Source organism: Chlamydotis macqueenii, chromosome 4 (genome assembly GCF_036417535.1).
Source record: "Chlamydotis macqueenii isolate bChlMac1 chromosome 4, bChlMac1.mat, whole genome shotgun sequence".
Taxonomy (NCBI): domain Eukaryota; kingdom Metazoa; phylum Chordata; class Aves; order Otidiformes; family Otididae; genus Chlamydotis; species Chlamydotis macqueenii.
In genome coordinates, this window is record NC_141559.1 from 58,982,649 (window position 1) to 59,001,218 (window position 18,570).

The 18,570-nt window shown below is 47.2% G+C and overlaps 1 protein-coding gene across 1 annotated transcript; it reads left to right on the top strand.

Moving 5' to 3' along the window:
* Window positions 1-186: 186 nt before the first annotated feature.
* Window positions 187-1,744, top strand: LOC147601003 (uncharacterized). The gene is made up of 2 exons (XM_086747678.1): window positions 187-352; window positions 837-1,744. Exons 1-2 carry the CDS (start codon window positions 187-189, stop codon window positions 1,742-1,744), a joined length of 1,074 nt encoding a protein of 357 aa, XP_086603804.1.
* The last annotated feature ends 16,826 nt before the right edge of the window (window positions 1,745-18,570 follow it).

Sequence of the window (18,570 nt, forward strand, 5' to 3'; positions counted from 1 at the left end):
CGCGGGCAGGGCGGGGCGTACAGCCACGTGGCTCTCTCCGCGATTGGGTAAGAGAGGGGAGGGGGTGGGCGAAGGACGCTCCGATTGGTTAGACGTGACGGCCAGGCTATAAAAGGGCAGCACGGAAGGGGTGCTGTCGTGTTGCCGTGTCGTGTTTTTCAGTGTCTGGGTGCCATTTTGCTGGCGATGCAGAGCGATAGATTTGAGCTGCCCGCTGCACCTTCACCCTTCTGGGAGCTGCTGGCGCTCCTGCGGCAGGAGCCTGGTATGGGGTGGCTGCCGCGTGGTCTGGGCGGCCGCGCCGGATCGCGGGATCTCCGTGGGGTGGAAGCTGCTACTGGGGAAGGAGCTGGTGAGTGTGGCCATGGGAATTCATCCCGCTGTGTGGTGAAGGGAGGTGGGCAGAGGCTTGGTGGCTTCTTCCATGTGGTCTTGACTCCAGTGCTGGAGGACTTCTTGGACCTGTGTGCACTGATGAATCTATTACTAGTGTGTGGTGGCTTTGTTGCTCCCAACCCCTGGTTGCTCCCCCTGTTGCTCCCAACCCCTGTTGATGGAGGTCTGGGGTTGCAGAAACCTTGTAGCAGTGTGCTGGGTCTGTCACCAGGCTTGAGGTGCTGCTTTAAGAAAAGATTCACTGGGGTGTTACACTTTTTGAGATTTTAATCCTTCTGTGCTCTAGCAGTTAGAAACTGTGTAGAGGAGAGTCATAAGAATGCATGGGACAGTTTTTTTCAGAGAAGTTCAAGCAAACACTGAAGGGTTGAAAGGGAGGAAATTTCTGTCTGTGAGGGTGTCTTGTTTGCTATTGCTAATGTGGATTTTTTTTTTTTCAGCAGATGAACTCAGCCAGGTGTCTGAGAAACATCCCTTGGGCCCTTGGCCCCTGGAGGCTCTACTGCTACTGGAGGACTCAAAAGATAGCCACCTCTGGCAGGTCTACTATGAGGGCCTGAAGAATTTCCTTGCCTTTAGAGAAAATAAGGCTCTGTTTGCAGTCTGGCCAATTCCAGTGGATCAAGTGAAAGAGTTCTTAGTTGTCATGGAGTCTCAGGATCTGCCTCCCACAAAAATTATAATGTATGTGGAAGGACTGTCCTTCATTTCCAGAATGGCAGATCATCCTGATCCTCTTCAAGATCCTTTTATCTGTCACATGATATCAAGGTTGAAACATAGGACTGACTGTTCAAATGATAAATACTCTCCTGTAACTGTTGAAGTGTTAAGGTCTCTCCTGGGGACTCTGGAATCTGTGTGTAGCTCTCCTTATGAGTGCATGTTGTTTCGTGCCATGTTTACTGTAGCTTTTTTTGGAGCGCTCCGTATACAAGAGATGGTGGTAACACACCAAAACAGAGCACAGCCAGAGCTCCTGTACTTCAGTGACCTCCAGCTGACTGAAGGGGTTGCAAGCCTTTGTTTGCATACATCACATATGGGCCAGGAGAGGTTTTTGATTCAACTGAGATTATCTAAAGAGATGTGGATATGTCCTGTTGAAGCTCTCCGTATCTATGTGGCAGCACGGCCACAAGGAGAGGGCCCGCTCTTTGTGCACTCAGATAGTATGGCTGTGACAAAGAGGGAATTCCTGACTGTCTTCCGGCGTGCTCTTGGACTTGCTGGACTTCCTCCAAACCAATATGGTGTGCATTCCTTCTGGCTGGGGACTGTTGTAACAGCAGTATCTCATGGGTATTCGGATGAAGCTATTAACAGAATAGCAAGGTGGTGGTGGTGAAGATAGTTCCATCTGCCTGTTCGGCTTCCATAGTAAGGGGTATCTTCTGCAATGCAGAAATTTTGCACTTTATAGAGACTGCAGTTTCAGTGCTCTGTAAAGTTCCATAGGAGGGGAGTAACTAGTACATTTTTCTTACATGGGATGGATTTGATAATGGGGTGTCATGGTTTTAAAAGTGCTGTGACTTATAGGTCAGTGTGCATGCTATTGAGCATGATTGTTCTGGTTGTATTTTGACCTTGTGTAATCTTACATTAAACTGCATTTTCTTTCAACAACTTCTCCAGTCTTTCTGTTATGCCCTGGTGAAAGCCTGTTCATCACAATGACAAGGTAACTTGATACAAGCATGCATCCTTTTTACTGACTAATGGAATGAGGAGTAAAGCTAGCTGGTGGTCAGTGATGGGAAGCTGCGAGTGTGGAGGGGAGTTTAGCTGCTAAATGAATGTAACACCAGCAGGGAAACTGATCCTTTGTCCAAGTTGCAGTTCCATAGCAGCTGCATCCAACCTCACCTATTGCTGCTGCAGTCTCAGTCTCCTCACCCATAGAAGCCTTCCCCTTGACAACTCTTTGGGTCCTTCACTGAGCCCTCTTCAAAGGATGTATCAAACACAGATACTGACGAAAACCAGCCTTTCATAGCAATGTGGGTCACATGTCAAAAATTACCTGCTGTTCAAAGGATCATCTGTAGCAGAGAATGTAAGTTAAGAGAGAGCTGACACAAATAACTAACACAAGTAACTCTCATTCTGTAATTGGAGCACTTGTTAAAGAGAGACTCAATACCGATTGAATAACTAGTATCTGATAAGCAGGATCATAAGAAGGTTGAGTGTCACCTGTCATAACAAGGGTGTTTGAAGTAGTGACATCCCCTGTAGCGCCTCACATCAGCATGTTCAGGAGATACCTAGGTGACAGCTAGGTACACAAAAAAGAGCCAGCTTTGTACACTTTCCAACATGCAGTGTAGTTTCCAAGAGGATCTTTAGATACAGAAAGTTCTTGCTCTGCTCTCTGTGCAGGGCACAATGCAAAGACAGAGCTGTGATAGTAGGCAACTGTCTGTTAATTTCCTGATGTAGGTTTGGTAGCTCCCCTTCTACAGCTTTATTACAAGCTGTTGCAGAATTAGCATACTGTGATGCCGATTCCAAGTTGTCCTGCTCGTATTAATGAATGTGAAGTGGTGTGTCAGAGTGGCTAGACTGCAAGGTAGTCAGTTTAGTTAAAACATCCATGTGCAAAGTGTGCTAGAGGAAGCAGAAGTCTTAGGTGGGGTGATGAGAGAGAGAAGGACCAGCTGACCAGCCTTGGTTATTGAGAGGAGGCAGAAAGAAGGTTTGCTTCAGGAGCAAGGAGGAAGGCTTTGGTTTATTGTGAGAATGCAAGGGAGTTCTCTAGGTCACAGATGTTTTACTTGAGGGAAAAGGGATTTGCTAGGGAAGGAGAAGCAGGATTCTGCTTTGTGCATGATGGTAGGGATGGAACTAACTGTAGAGGCCCAAGTGTTTTTGGCATGACTACTCAGACTTATGCTGTGTGATCACACATTGTGTCCTGGATTGCTCTTTCATCCTGAAACTCAGGGGCTGGCTTGTGGCAATGAGAGGTTGGAGGAAAGTGGCTGGAGAACCTATTTTACTGTCCCTGGTGCCACCAGAAAAGTGCTGATGTGCATCACAGAAGCGTAGCAGGCTGCGATAACCCAGATAGCATGAGAAACAGCAATCTTGAGGCTGTCCTTGGGTGTGCAGTTGAAAGTTGATCCCATCCCTACCCAGCAGGTCTCTGTTAAAATCCAAATGTGAATTGATAATCTTCTCAAGGCTGTCAGAAGACAGCTTTCAGCTACAATGATGGTAAATGCTCTCATTTTACTACTCCTTAATTTTCTGAGAGGGAAGGGGATACTGACCTATCTCAGATAGAAACCAGGGTGTTCATGGTAGCAACAGTGACAGCTTCACACTAAGAATCTTAAAGAGAGAAATGTGCTGTCTCTCCATACTGGTGTAATTACAGTCCACCTCAGAGATGGGCTGAGAAAGGATGTAGAGCTCACTATAGCTGACTCAAAAGTCAGGAAAGCATCTTTGGGTGTCCCCAGTGACGATCCCCGTGATGCCAAGCAAGCAGGGAAGAAGGGCGTGTAGGCAGAAACTCACAAAAATCAGCTGAATGCCACTGTGCAGAGCAGCTGTCCCACAATGATTCCTTGTCAGCTCTGCAAGCAGTTCCAGCTTGCAATGGTTACTTTTCACCCAACAGGGAAAAGAGCTCCTGAATAAATGTTTAAGGCTGTTCTGCACCTACAGGTTCACAAGTGTTTTCTCAGCAGCAATACCAGCACACCATAAGCCCTTTCTTGTTCACCGCTGTTGATTTCCTCTCTGTGCCATCTCCTACAGCCAGTATATTTTGCTTGGCCTAACTTGAAGCAAATATAGAAACAAACGTAGATTTGAAATAATCAGATTAACTTTATAATGTATATCTACAAAAAAGCTTTAGTGACCCAGCTGAGGCCAAGTAAGAAAATGGCAGAGGTTGGTTCTCCAGCCAAAAAGTTTTCATCAAATTACATCCTAAAAACACTTCTGTGAAGTACTCCTCCTGGGGCACTATCTTCCTACAGTGCAACCACCCATGGTTTTAATTGCTGTGCATCCCGAGGCTACGTTACTGCAGCAACAACTCCTGGATACAAAGCCAGACAACGGAAAGCAAATTACATCAATTTAACTGATGTATTGTTAAAACTTCCAAGGAGCTTTCCCTGCCTGGTTGCTAAGCATCATGCACACCGCAGGGGTGAAGCTTGGCATCACAGGGTAAAAAATTCTGTAATCCACTAGGCACAACAGTACTGAAATGCACTTCCTAATGATGGGGAATCAATTGACAACTGAAACAGACAAATTTAACTTTGTTTCACCCTAGAAACCTGAGCAGACAGATGCAGATAGATACTTTGCTGATAGATACTTGTTTCAGTCCGTAGCAGATTGGGGCAAAATCATAAGTAAACGTGATCCTCAAAAACTCAAGGTAAACTGATGTAAAAACTGGTGGTAGCACGCAAACGCCTTATGGGGATCAAGCCTTAGACACCATTTCCTACATGTTTGGACGTGGAGAGTTCAAACTTTAAAATTCTTAAAGCCTCTTGTGTTATTTCACACATTCATTCTGCATTGAGTATTTATAAAGATATCTAATACTTTTTAGCCACAAATTCCAACAGTGTTATGTAGGCTGGACCCCAATATCCTGTACAAGCCACTCATTTAGATTTACTCAGTTCTTTACTTCCTGGCACGTTGCCCTCATTTCTTCAGAAACTCAGATCTACTTTAAGACTAGGTCAGCTTGGAACAAAGTCTTGCGTCTGAGCTTGGCTTTTACGACAGCACATTGTTGCATTAGCTGCCCAGTCACTTCACAGCACACCACATTCTCTCACCCCTAGTTGCTCTGCAAGTGCCCTAGACTGTGCTCTTTTGGCATCATCAGTATTGGCAGCTTCACAAAAGCCCACCTACTAGGAACTAAAATGCTAGAAGGCGTTTAGGAGACACATCCACTGTCTCCTGAAAGCTGCTCTGCACTGGGTGGTGCTCACAACACCACGTTGTGAGCCGTTCAGGATACGGTAGCTTTTAAGCTGATGCCATCCTCAGCCCTCAGAGGCATCGCTTTCTGCAAGACTTGGTAACTGCAGTCACCCGTACAGACACCTGAAGGGACCTAGGGATGAGACCAAGTGGTAGTGCATAGCACTCCAGACCCTGCCGCAGTCACGCAGGTCACCTGCTGCTTTCACAGTTTGGAAGGAGCCGGTGGGCTCGGTGCACTGCAGACCAATACTCATCCATGCATTCACACATCCGTTCACCCATGCATTCATTCATCCACGCATCCATGCACCCGCCCAGAGGTGTGGGTAGGATATGACACTTGGAGGGTTAAGAGCTGTCAGATGAGCTTGCAAGACTCGAGGGATGGCTTTCGTGGGCCACAGGTATTGTCCCCACCAGGGCTCCCAGTGCTAGAACTTAGATCTGCTTATCGGGCAAACAGTAGGCATGGAAAATGTACCAGATTTAGCCAGCTTATCAAAAGCTGCCTGTGCTTTTACTGGGCCTGTTTTGGCAAAGTTTAAAAGAGGCAGGATGACTTTTTCACAGATCTTGGCCATTTAAGTGTGCCCCAGCTTGGCAAGCCTCCATTTTGTTGGAGGAGAAGAGCTGATGAGCAGGGCGCTGGCAGTGAGCCGTGCGCAGTGGGTAGCTGCTGAAAGGAGGAGGAAGCAAAAACGTTTTAACCACTTGTCCGATCAGGCATTAGGGGCTGCCCCTCCTCTGCAGGCTGCACTTCGCTGGGCAGGGGTGCACGGCTTGCAGGTTCCTGCTCTCCAGCTGTGATCTGCCGTGGGCTTTTGTCTTGCAAACCATAGGTCAAAGAGTTCAGAGGAGACAAAAGCAGGCAGCTGCTCCCTTCATGAAGCACCACTAAACTTTCCCTCCAGATTACGGAAATGCAAGGTCACCGTTTTGGCCAAGGACATGGTACCCCTTTTTGGGGCACAGAGAGTCCAAGCCATCCCAACCAGGGCTGCAACACCTCTGTTGCTGGAGGAACAGGGTGGGTGCAGACCCAGCCGACACCAGCCCCTCCATGGCAGCCAGTGCTTGGGGAAGAGCTGCTCACCGCGTTGCGCCCTGGGCCAGTTGGGCCACAGCACCCTGCCTCCATGCCAAGGCCAGCAGCTCCACAGCCAGTGCCTCGCAGTATGGGGTACGAATCACACACAGTCATTCTGTTGCAATTTATTTTTCCCAATTTTTTATTTTGTCCAGGAGGCAAAGTGCACCTCCCAGTGAGCTGGCAGCACACGACCCCTTGGGAAAAACGCATTTCACAGAAGCCGGCTGCCCCGCGCCGCTATCTTTGCCACGCACCTGGTGAAACGACCCAGTGAGCTGCCTTGAATTTAAACTGGTGTACCGAATATCACCTCCTGACCTGCTGCTCAATGGCTGGAAGTTTCATCTGGGGCTTTTCTTTGTACAGCCCGAGTGAACGCAGCCTTTTTGGCAGGTGTTTCCGGCACAGAAAGAAAACAGGCCCCTGTGGTTAAGCCGTGTAGTTTACTTCAGCTTGCTCGCCAATCGACGCTGAGCGCGAGCGGCTCCCCCACCTTATCTGAGCCCCTGCGAAAAAACTCCAGAACCAGGAGAGTATTTTCACACCCAGCACTAACCTCAGTACTTAATGTTACCCAAAGAAGGTGACTTTAAAAAAAAAAAAAAAAAAGGAAGATTTATTTTATTTTCTGTGACCATAGCTGCAAAAGCTGGGCTAGGGCAGTGCTGTGACGGGTGCCACCAGCAGCTCCCATGCCCAGAAGAAGCTTCCCAGCCTCCCCCTGTCCCTTGCGCACATCCGTATCACTGTATGTGCTCGTCCTGACCTGAATGGAAGTGCGGCCACCCTTCTCCTTTCCACCAGGGAGACTGAAGAAAACCAAAGGACCTCTGAAGGCTTCTGAAGGAAAATTAAGCAGCAAAATTAAGCTGAAAATTCCAGTGATGAAATACATTGTAGTACTCTCCTGGGCAGAGCACAGGCAAGCCCAGCACTTAAAATTCAGAGAGGAGAAGAGTCACAGCCAAGAGCTCTCGTCGTCACACTTGGAGTTGTACACTTGCAATTGATCAGGCTATCTGAGTCAAAATCTTCTCAATCACTTTCATTTATGTAAAACAGCCATTTTTTTGTCACCTTAGCCCAGTGGCCTCTCACCAGATTCCCAATGGCATTTATTTGTGAAGAGCAGGTGACAAACACTGGGAATGCCGATGACAAACTTTTCAGTGAAATATTTTTTGTCCTGAAATCCCTGTCTGAGGAATACTCTGGGAGAAGTTTTACTTAAGGACTGGTGAATGTCAAAGGGAAAGAATACTGTTTGCTACAGGAGGATATGCTGCATCCCCTCCCGCCGGGGCTGGAGACTACGGAGCAGGGGAGATGTCCAGTTGGTAGAGCCCAGTGACTGTCATTAGTTGTTTTTTGCTACAGATAATGAAGATGTCAAAATTAATATAATTTGTGACTGCATACTGGACACGCTTTATAATTAAAAGCATTCCCAAATCGTAGCAGGACCGCAGTGCAGCAATCTACAGATGCCCACAATAAGGGACAGGGAGGTCCGTCTGATACTGACGGAGGGACTGTGCATCTGAGAGCTTCTCTTTCTTCTCTTATTACATCTTTCTGATAAAACACAGAAGTACGTCCTAATCTCACCACATATTTTATATAACAAACATTGTCTGGCACATAGACAGCTGAGGCCTCCATATTTCACTGCAGTCTTCTTCTCAGGTGTGTGGACCTCAGAGGACAAGACCCATCCTTTCTGCATGCGTCTCCCTTGTCTCCTCCATGAAGAGGATAAAGGGAGTGGGCGGGAGACCTCAGCTCCTCCTGAAGGCATTAAGGACTGAATTATTGCTTGAACTGTGGGTACAATGCCCACTGTAGCAGCTTCAGCTCCCCTCCCCCCCTCTGAGTTCTCCCCCCAGAACCTCAACTAGAATTACAGCATGCTTAGCCGGGTGGAAGGAATAGTATTTCATCGTGATAATTCAGCTGGCATACACTTCTGTAACGAGACCACATCAAAAAGTGAAACTGCAGTCTCATGCGGTTGTTTGCAGAGTAGATGAGTCAGAGCCTCTTTCTTTCCATGCTGCAGCTTGCTAAACCTGCGCCCGGTTTAATAATTTCCATTTGCTTCAGGAGAGAAGACCACGTTCATGCTGGGTGATCGCCCAAACACTCTCCACCGTGTAGTGAAAGATTTTAAGGTCTTCACCTTAGAGTGTAACTGATGAACGATACTTCATTTAAGTTGTTCGATTTAGCCCACATCTACTTTGGCAGAAAACTTCATGGCCAAAAATCCAGGTACAGACAAGTTTCGCTGTTAACACAGTGTCAAAATGAACCCCGGATTCCCTTCTGGATTTCATTCCAGCTGCAAAGTTGACGGGGACCGTTTTATGAGGGTGGATAGCCAAAGAGGGAGGGCTCTACCTGTCACATTAACCACTCGTTCACGCTGCACATCCCATTGGTGTCCAATATAAATCCTAAATCTGACATCAGCTCCTCCCAGCTGACTTTATACCCTGTCTAACGGGAAGCCTCTGAAATTGCTGCTGCAAGATTAAATGGCTCAAATCTCCCAGGCAGAATAAGCCTCTCTTGATCTTGATGCAGAAGTTGAACTTCAAACATTTAGGCCTGTAAGCTTACCTCTGTCTCTAATTCCTCTGAGTTTTATTTGATTCTCCATCAAATATGGATGCTGGTACCTTTATACCGCTTTGTGGCACGAAGTCATTCCTGGCAGTTTCTCGTTCTGCCTCTGGTGTGACAGGTGAGGAAAAAACACCTTTAAAGTGCAATTAAATTCAGAAAGACAAACAATAGCTGTGGCAAGTGCCTCCATCCCTCTCAATGGCGTTGTAATATAAAATAAGGTTTAAATGCAAGTAGAAATCTGTTTTATCTCTGCCCACAGTTTCAACAGCAGTATCTCACTCATGTGCATTATGTAGTTGAATATGCTGTTTGTTTGGAAAGATTTTTCCCTAGGGATCAGACTACCCACAGAAATAAGGTGATCACTCTAGTTGCCTGAATTCCTAAGAAAACAAGGATTATGTGATTGCTGTCTCTCTCCTCTCCAGCAACTTGTTAATGCGTTGGCAAATTTCAATTTACTTCAGTGGAAGAGCAAAAACTTCAGAGGTACTCAGTTCTTTAAAATATTATGGAAATATGCAAACAACTTAAGTGAAAATGCTGCAATCGGAGCTGAATTCAGTGACCTTTGAGACACACGTCCCTAGGAAAGACAGCTTCCCCCATTCTGCTGTGATGTACGGGCACCGTAGTGGCGATAGCTGCAGCAAGACTCACCAGGTCAGTGTCAGAGAGGGCACAGAAGGGCCCTAGAAGGTGTCCTGTGGTCTGTGCCCAGTGTCTGTACACAAAGGTATTAAGGAGTTAATCTCCACATCTTCAGATGTCACAGCACAGACACCTATGGCAGAGGAAGCTGTCTGGACTCCTTTTATAGCTGAGAGTGAGAAACATGCTTTTTTTTTTCTGGGGCATGGGTCAGCTTACCAATGTCTGGAATAGATCAAAATTACTTGTATGTCAGAAGAACCTATTTCTCTCTGCTACACTTCTGGCCTTGTTTTTTGGAGAGTGGGCAGGAGGCAGAAGCAGACCCCTGCCCACACTGTTGCACATCTGCAAGTGGCTGGCGCTGGTGGAGCATGTGAGCAAGCTCTTGCAAGGCAGGGAGAGAAGAATACAGCCCATGACTGTGTTACCTACGGCTGGTGATTACTAATCTTTTGTCTTCGTTCAATTCTGTGAATGCATCTTTCCTAACAATTCTTCTGCAGTGCCATGCAGATGGGCACGTGGATCTGAAACACTTTGAAATACCAGCTGGTGGGCCAGCAGCTCTGCTCTAAGCTATGCTCAGAGGTTGTTCCAAAAGCAAACCCTGCCAAAACCCACCGGTATGTAGATCTCATATCCCGAGAGGACCATGCATCACCACGAGCCACCTGGTCTCCCAGACATCTGCAGGACTTCGCAGCAGAGCACCGGTCCCACAGCATGTGCTCCGGAGGCTTTCTGTGTCACTCCATCTTAGGCACAAGGTGATTTTTTTTTCACCCCGATCACTCAGTTGGCAAATGTGATTGTTTGTGCAAATTGCTGGATGCTTGGCAGGCAGCTGCCCTGCGGTCTGCAGCAAACCCGGGCAGGACAAGTGCCACAGCTTGAGTCCCAGCAACGTGAAAAGCTCCTAAGTCAGATGCAAACTTGTGTAGGACGAAGTCATATCTTGGAAACTTTTGCTTTAGCAACCCAAGGTCACCAAGCCTTGAGTTTCCCTACCAGTTTCATTATGTTTCTAGTAAGTATGCAGCCACTGAGGAAAATATCAGCCCCAGCTTTCATTGCCACAAACACTACTGCACAATGGGTGCTACCACTTGGTGTCACTGGGTGTCACAGATCTGCTGCACCCCAGGGCAGTCACAGATGCTGTGTCCTCTTTCTACGGTCCCCCCGTCCCCAACACCTCCAAAATAGCCACCCTACTCGATTCTGAGCTCAGACATCTTCCCCTGGACATAGGACCAAGGTCCTGGCTGTGGGGAGAGCCACACTGGCTGAGGGACAGCCTCACCATCCCCTGTGCCACAGTCCCCTGGACTAAGGACACACACCCTGAAGAAGGTTTGGGAGAGGAGCACGTGCTGGGGAGGTGAGTGTGAGGCCATGCACGGATGTCACAGCCTGCTGCAGCACAGGTACAAGGAGAATTTGCTTTTTTAAGGGAGCATATTAGACTTCGCCTTTAACTCTGTCTGAGAGCTCTGGATTTGAGGTTGGCCATAGCTGCCCTTCCATGCTTTCCTGCGTGGCAGAGGCTGACCTTGCAGGAGAGCCCTTCGATTTGACCAACACATGCAGGCCACTCCTCATGTTGCCAGCTGATCAATTAATTTCTAGTTTGGGATGTCACATTTGTGACTCTTCTGCCAGCAGAAGAATCAGAGCAAATTGTCCAAATACCCTCTTCTGGTGCAAACCACACCGAGTGAACAGTTTTTAAAAAACAGAAGCATGGAGCTGAGGAAAAGCCCCCTTCAGCCACATTGTCTCTTCTCCAATTTCTTCAGTTCTCGGTAACCTTTTTCACTTTTTACAGCCTCAGCTATTTCCTTTTGCTACAGTTTAGCTCCCTCTCTGTTCTGCTCACAGCAGCCCACCTCTCTCCTCCTTCCCCCTCCTACCTTCTTTCAAGACCTTCTTGAGAGCAAACCACATCCTTACGTTCCTCTCATTGTTAGAGCCTCCACCACTGCTGCTGTTACAACTCTTCACTACTTTTTGATCAAGTGGTCTAGCGCACCTCTGAACCTAAACTGCTTTACAGATGTTCCAATCTGCAGGTGTGCAGACCATACCAGTAAGATATGTTTTACATTTTTGAACTAAGTTCCCCTTAACTATACCATATACACCTCAAAACCGTAGATTATTCCTTGTAGTAATTGTGAGCTCTCCATTAATTTGAAACTCAGGGCAGCTTTGTGGTCCTATAAAAACAGTTTGCTAAACAAACTGCTGGACACTTCAGAGAAAGAAAGCAAAAGGACTTCCTGTTTGTGCCATTTACCATAGGCTTAATTTTGTGGCTGTTAATGCCAAATCTGTGCATCGTTTGATCATTCAGTGATTGACTCAGACTGGAGGCAACTAAAGCACAGGTACGTGACTGAATTCTCATTGCACCCCTGGCAGAGTTTGTACTGAAGCACAAAAAGCGTGTAGCAGTGATGACAAAATCCAGCTGGTGCCAGCTCTCACAGACTGTATCATCTCCATCCCTCAGCTTGCCAATATTTTTCATTCCATGACCCCAATACCACTTGCTCTGTAGAAATGTTTGGGTTTGTCTTTGTCTTAGGGGATTTGCCTTGCTATGTCCAAGCAGCATCTCTGTCACAGTCATTCAAGTGGTTTTGCAGCTTGATCAATGTTTGCTGCATTGAGGGGGAGCGTTCTCGTTGAGCCAGGACCATGCTGGGAGGGCGCACAAGATGCAGACCTATTTCTCAGTGACCTGTCACACGTATGCACTCAGCCTGCACATATGGGAAGACCAAGAGTGGAGGTTTCTGGACTGAAAAAATATGTGAATCTGCTGTGCTGGATTGTCCAGATGGGGAGCTACAAGAGAAATACATGGCACTTTTGACATCTGGCAGCCCCCGGTTCCTTCACTGTGTTGCCAATGGGTTCAAATCTGAGAAGGCGGTCATGACATCAGGATATGACATTTCCATTCCTGCAGGTCTTGTCCCAAACAGCCTTCAGAAGATGGATGCAGAGGAATTCACAGGGGAGTTTTGCTCCCCAACCATTTGGTCTGCTCAATGGGAAGCATGCTCCTACAGGCTGGCTCCCTGGGCCAAGCTCAGTTTCTCATAGGGAAGCAGAAATAGGACTGCATTGGCAAATACCATGAATGCTTTACATCTCCAGTTGGTCTTATGAGGCACGTGACAACTGTACTTTCCACGTTTCCTGCCTCTTTGATGAGTTCAAATGGGTCTGGATCTGGCCTTGGCCCCAGCCCTGACCCCTGATCCTCAGTCCATGGAGAAAAATGGAGTCCCTGCACCACCCTCTGTAAGCAGCAATCCTACCTGCCCAGCTGATGTTTTAAAGCCATTAGCAGATCCCTTCAATTATTTCCATATGGCCAGGGAATATCCGTAAGAAGTAGTAACAGAAAAACTATTTTTGCAGACTTGAGTCTGACCCTGCTTGACTGATCTCTTGTTTGCCCTCTGTGTCCTGTATTTGTGAGATTAAGGAGGAGCAGACCTCAGTCCATCACGGTCACTGACTGCTCCAGCTGTGGTTCCTTCACTCAGTTCCCACTGGGAGCACCAAACCGTAAGATGCTTGCAGGGATATGAAGTCCCCCACAGCTGCTTGCTGTCATGTAAAGCTGTGCATGCACTAGAGGCACACAATGAGCTTGTCATTATTTTACTCTAATTTTTTTTTTCACCTCTTACTCCTGGTTGCTGTATTATCCCAGCAAGCTCCTCTTGCAAATTCTGGTGCCCCAACCACTCTTAGTGTCTTGCAGCCCAGTCCTGAAGCCCATTGCACCCTGTTAAACACAGGTCAGAGTGGGACCTGACGTTGTGGTGAACTCATCTCTTTGTGCCACATTGACACAGGCACACACTTCCTGCTTTGGGAAGTAGTGGCTTTAGCACCTCTCACACTGGTGCCCATGTGGGCAAAGGATGTCTCTCAGAGGCACATCTCCTAAGTCTGTCATCCTCATCCCAGCCAAGCCAGGGGATGGTAAGAATTAGACTCAGCCTTGTCATCAGACATGGTCCTGCCACAGCCCCCAGGATGTTCATGCTGCCTTGCGGTCCATTACTGCCACCTCAGGTATTGACATGGCTCCTCTCTTTTGTTTCTGTTGTGGCTCAGCTTTCTCAATCTACTGCCTCTCTGAGATTTTTTTGGCAAAATGGCTGATTCATCACCCCCTTCCCTTTGGGCTTCAGAGAAAACGTGGCTTGTTTCTCTTTAATATGTACCTGCCAGCACAACACCAGCATGGGGTCAGGCTTCAGAGTCCCCATTGTCTGTGTTTCCCACCAGAAAAGCACAGCATCGCCTTCACAAAGCGGTAGAAGCTTTGGGAGCCCCGGGTCAAATCAAAGCTTTTATTTCCCGATTGTTTCATATATCTGCAAGTCCTCAGAGACTCTTTTTTTTCCACAGCCCAGGGATTTTTTTAAGTGTTACACAATTATCTTTAGCACTGCAGTTGCTTATATACCTCTGCCCTGTACATAAATGTACATTTCCATTCACACTCATGTTGACTTTGCCCATCTCCTGCTGCAGCTTTGTCCATTGGTCTTGTGAAGAGCACCTCTGAGCTCCCAGGCTTTTGTCTTCTCCTCTTCCCACCCCAAGTGTCTTCTCCCGGTGCTTGCAGACTCCTGTGACATAGTCTGGTCTGCTCCTGCTTCCACACCTCACTGGCACACTTGTAGCGTCTCTTGTTTGTCACAGCACACGCAGCTTGGCAGACTGATTTTGTGGAGTTAAAGGTGGGTTTTTTTCATGCCACACTGCCTCAGGTTCCAATTTTCCCACTGTGTTTTGGTTATTCTGTCATATGCACAGCATCAGAGCACTACCCTGCAGACATCTAAGTTCCTCTGCTTGGTGAATGCCCTGTTAATTCTGGATGGTTCAATAGCATCCCTGAGCGATTTGTCCCAGATCCCAATAAGAACTTAATCTTTTTTCAGGAACCTGGGTTAACCAGCCTCTTCTGCCTCAGATCTTTCCAGAACCCATCTCTGTTTTCATATTCTATTTGTACTCTCTGCTTAAAGCCATATCCCTCATGTATTTAATATGCAATGCAATGATATCCCTCCAGTCTCTGCTGTGGAGTTTCACAGAGAGTTGACTCCACCAGCATTGGCTGACACCTATTGCAAAGATCGAGTCCACCAGAAATAGCCATTTTCGGGCGGAAAAGCAACTTCCCAACTCATCTTCTTTTTGCTAGGCAAGGCTCATAGGATTTCTTTCATCTGTAAACTGAAAATTAAATCGTGACATCTCTGTAGTGGGAGTCAACAGCATGTGTCAGGCGATGAAAGCAGGAGGGGAATTTCTTTTGCAAAGATGCTTCATTCTCTTTAAATGCCTCTGGATAGTCAGGGGAAAATAGCAAAGCTACGGCCCTGCACATTAGAGAGCCAAAAACTTGGAGATGCTCCAGAGCAAGGGCAGTGTGTCAATTTTCTTGGCAGCCAGGTGGAAAGTTGTGGAAGACATGGAGCAGAGTCAGAAGCTCCTCTCTTTGAGTAACTCTCCTTGAGTTATGTCTTGTACTGCCTTGGGAGCCTGAGACTCCATATGAGTACCTCTGACTGTTCCCACTGCAGAAAAAAAAAATCTTTCCCATTGCAAAGAAACAATTTGGGGAACAGTGGTAATTTCTCCCCAGTACTTTTATCATGGAAGGGTGAAATTCTAAGGGTGAAAAGACCGTAGTCACTCACCTCACAACTACTCTCCCTGGTCATGCTAGACCTAAATTCTTTTTCAGGTTGTGTTCAATCCCTCCTGTTCACCCATAGAGGAAATGGGAACATTTTCAAGGTAATGAACTTTCAGTGAGACCCACCGATTGTGCACTAGTAAAGGCATTAATGCATCATATATATTCTCCCTTTTCTTTCGGTCCCCTGTGCTTACCTACTCCCTATGCCTGTAGTGAACTGAAACACTGGAAAGCCCTAATCCCATAAAATTGTGTTACAAATCCGCTCAGAGTAAATTCTGCAGGACAAACGCATCAGCAGAAACATTTCTCAGAAGGGGAGCTAGGACCTGCAAAACTCAAAATTACCCACCAGCACCAAGATCTTTCATGACTGATCTGAAAGTACTTCAAAAAAAGGTCGCTGCCACCTCCCCATTTCACATGAGGAGCAGCTGGAGCCATGGCTTGCCCAGTGTCGCCCAGCTGCGGCAGCAGGGCTGGGGACAGCCAGGGTGTCTGTGCAGCAGTGTTTCATGTCTGCAATTCATCCTCCTACCATTCCCCAGCCAGCCATGGAGAGCAGGCTCAGGCAAGGTGAATCCATTTGGATCAAGTTGATCCTGAACAGGTCAGTCACACCAACCGTCGGTTTGGAGTTGTGGATCTAAAAGTTACTTGTGCAGGCTTCAGGTCTGGTCTGGAGCCTGGTTAAATTTAAAAGCTCCCCATTGACCTGGCTTTGGCCAAGCTCTGAGTGATGGGAGGGGGATTAAACATTAGCGTTCCCTGTCTAAGCTAATGCCCTAATCACAAGCCAGGGCTGCAGCTCTGGTTTAGTTGGTCAGGAATTCTATGACAGATCAGATACTAGCACAAATTCCACCTACTACAAAATAATTAAAAATATATGTATATATTTTAACGCCCAAGATCCATTAGAAGTCCTAAACCAGTCTCTTATGAAATCCTGTGACCATTAACCCTTACTCAAGTGCGTGCCGTGTTGAACACTGCGTCATTCACAGCAGGATGGTGCTGATGCTGGTTTTAAGCAGCAGTTCTGGTGTCACAGTGGCAGATAAATGCAAACATTTAGCTGAGTTAATAGCCAGAACATTACTTAGAATTTTATATATAAAAAGAACAGAGTTTTCTAAGAAAGAGAAAATTTATCAGTTTCTTATGTGTTACCAGAGACTTGGCATATAAGACACATAAGTCTCCTTTCAGTTGCTTCTACATCATTAATTCACCTACCAAGTTGAGGAGTATCAGTTTTGGGTCTCTTCCTTCACACGCTTGGGCTGGCCACCCACTTACGGCTGCTGTGGCCCAGCCTGTGGCTAGCAGACACACCCAACCACCTCCGGGGCAGTCGGCGCTTGCAAGGGATCTTGATTTTCAAAGCAAAGCCTGCTGTTTTGTGGTACCTGAACAGCCGTTCAGGTGATGGAGCGTTTTGGGAAGACAGCCCAGAGGGTGAGGGGAAATGCTGGGGTCTCGCTCTGCGAGGCACGCTCCGTGACCTCCGAAGCACAGCCAGGAGCTGCTGGGGCACCCGCAGGAGGCTTCTTGGAAATGCTGCAAGTGAGCACCTCATGCGGTGCAGAGGTATCAGTCGTCGTTTCCTTCCTCTTTTCCAGAGACAGAAACAGCCACTGACATACACAGGCCTGTGCCCTTCTACTCCGCCCCTGCATGAATCATACCGGCTGCCCAAGGTGAGAGCAGCAATGACAGAATTCCGCCCCCGCCAGCCCTTCGTAGGGTGGTTGTGAAAGGCCCGAGACAGGCATGTCGCTCATTCAACTTCTTCATAAGCAGAAAGGCGGCAACTGCTATTATTTCATTTGCTAGTAACTCATTCAGGGCTCTTGCAGCTGATCCCTGCAAGGCTGGAGGCCGGCTCCCTGCGCTCAAGAAGGGATGCCCCACAGGGTTTGGCGTGGTGCTTTGTGACCCCCCCACGAAAGGCAGCGACTGGAGCCCGGCAAAGCTGAGACGCACTCTCCAGCCTATGCTACCAGCACGACGGCGCCTGCAGAAACCAGGCCTGGGTAATTGACTTAGAGAGACGCACAGAAAATAAATCTATTACTGCAAGAGCACCTGCAAGTGACAGCAGGGCCAGCTCTGTTTGCAGAGGAGGGCAATTGCCTGTGATGCCCTTGGGCTGCGTGGGCAGGGCTGCCCAGCGGCAATTTTCTCCTTCAGCCTCCTGAGCGACACCGGCCACACCGGCACACAGTAGCTGCGTGGTCATGCCGTGATGGAGCGAGAGCTCTGGGGCAGGGAAAAGGCTGCCATAGCTCTGGTTAAGCAGTTATGCTACTGTAAACATCTAGGTATGCACAAAGGTTTTTTTCTTCCTGAATTTTATTTTCAGCAGCTGCCTGCTCAGAGCACAACGCGAAGGGTGCGCAGGTCAGCTACGACAGGTACGCAGTGATAACTGGTCAGGATGTTTTGCACTTACTGCTGTGAAGGAAATCTCCAAGGTATAAAATATTTTTGCTCATATCCAGAGACAACAGTCCATTCCTGTTGTTTCTAACAAGGGAGTTTGGCTAACCCGACTGTGCTCATATCTGGCTTCTTTTCAGGGCTGAACTGACTTTTAATGAAGTCAAGTTAGTTAACTTGCTCATGAAGGCAAGAACAAACAAGCCGTTATCTTGTTCTGACATGAAGCTTTTTATTCTTTATATATTAACCTGAGCCCTCTGTAGCAGAGGCATTAGGAGAAAGTGCTAAAATACATTAATTACCCCATTTATTTGAAATTATTTTAATGGCCGTGTTCACTCGAATGCAATAGTAATACAGGAAAGGCTGAGGTGTCAGCCTTTCTTCTTCTCCGTGTCTGATCCCTGTGGTGATTTATTTCATTGTGGTGCCATGTATAAAAAAAAAGACCGCTTTAAAAGCATTTTCTTTATCTATAGAAGCATTAGCTAGTATGTGTTCAGACACCTCAGCAATCGCAGAGAACCCACAAAGATTACACAACTATTTGCAAACTGTTAATTGCAAATATCAGGAAAAGCAGTATCAATTACACCTATCAAGTAAGTGTAAAAAGTCTGGGAAA

Bases quoted from the DNA above. Each gene is read 5' to 3' on its own strand.
- LOC147601003 (XM_086747678.1), top strand. From the start codon at position 187: ATGCAGAGCGATAGATTTGAGCTGCCCGCTGCACCTTCACCCTTCTGG. The intron at 353-836 runs GTGAGTGTGGCC...TTTTTTTTTCAG, and splicing joins TGCTACTGGGGAAGGAGCTG to CAGATGAACTCAGCCAGGTG.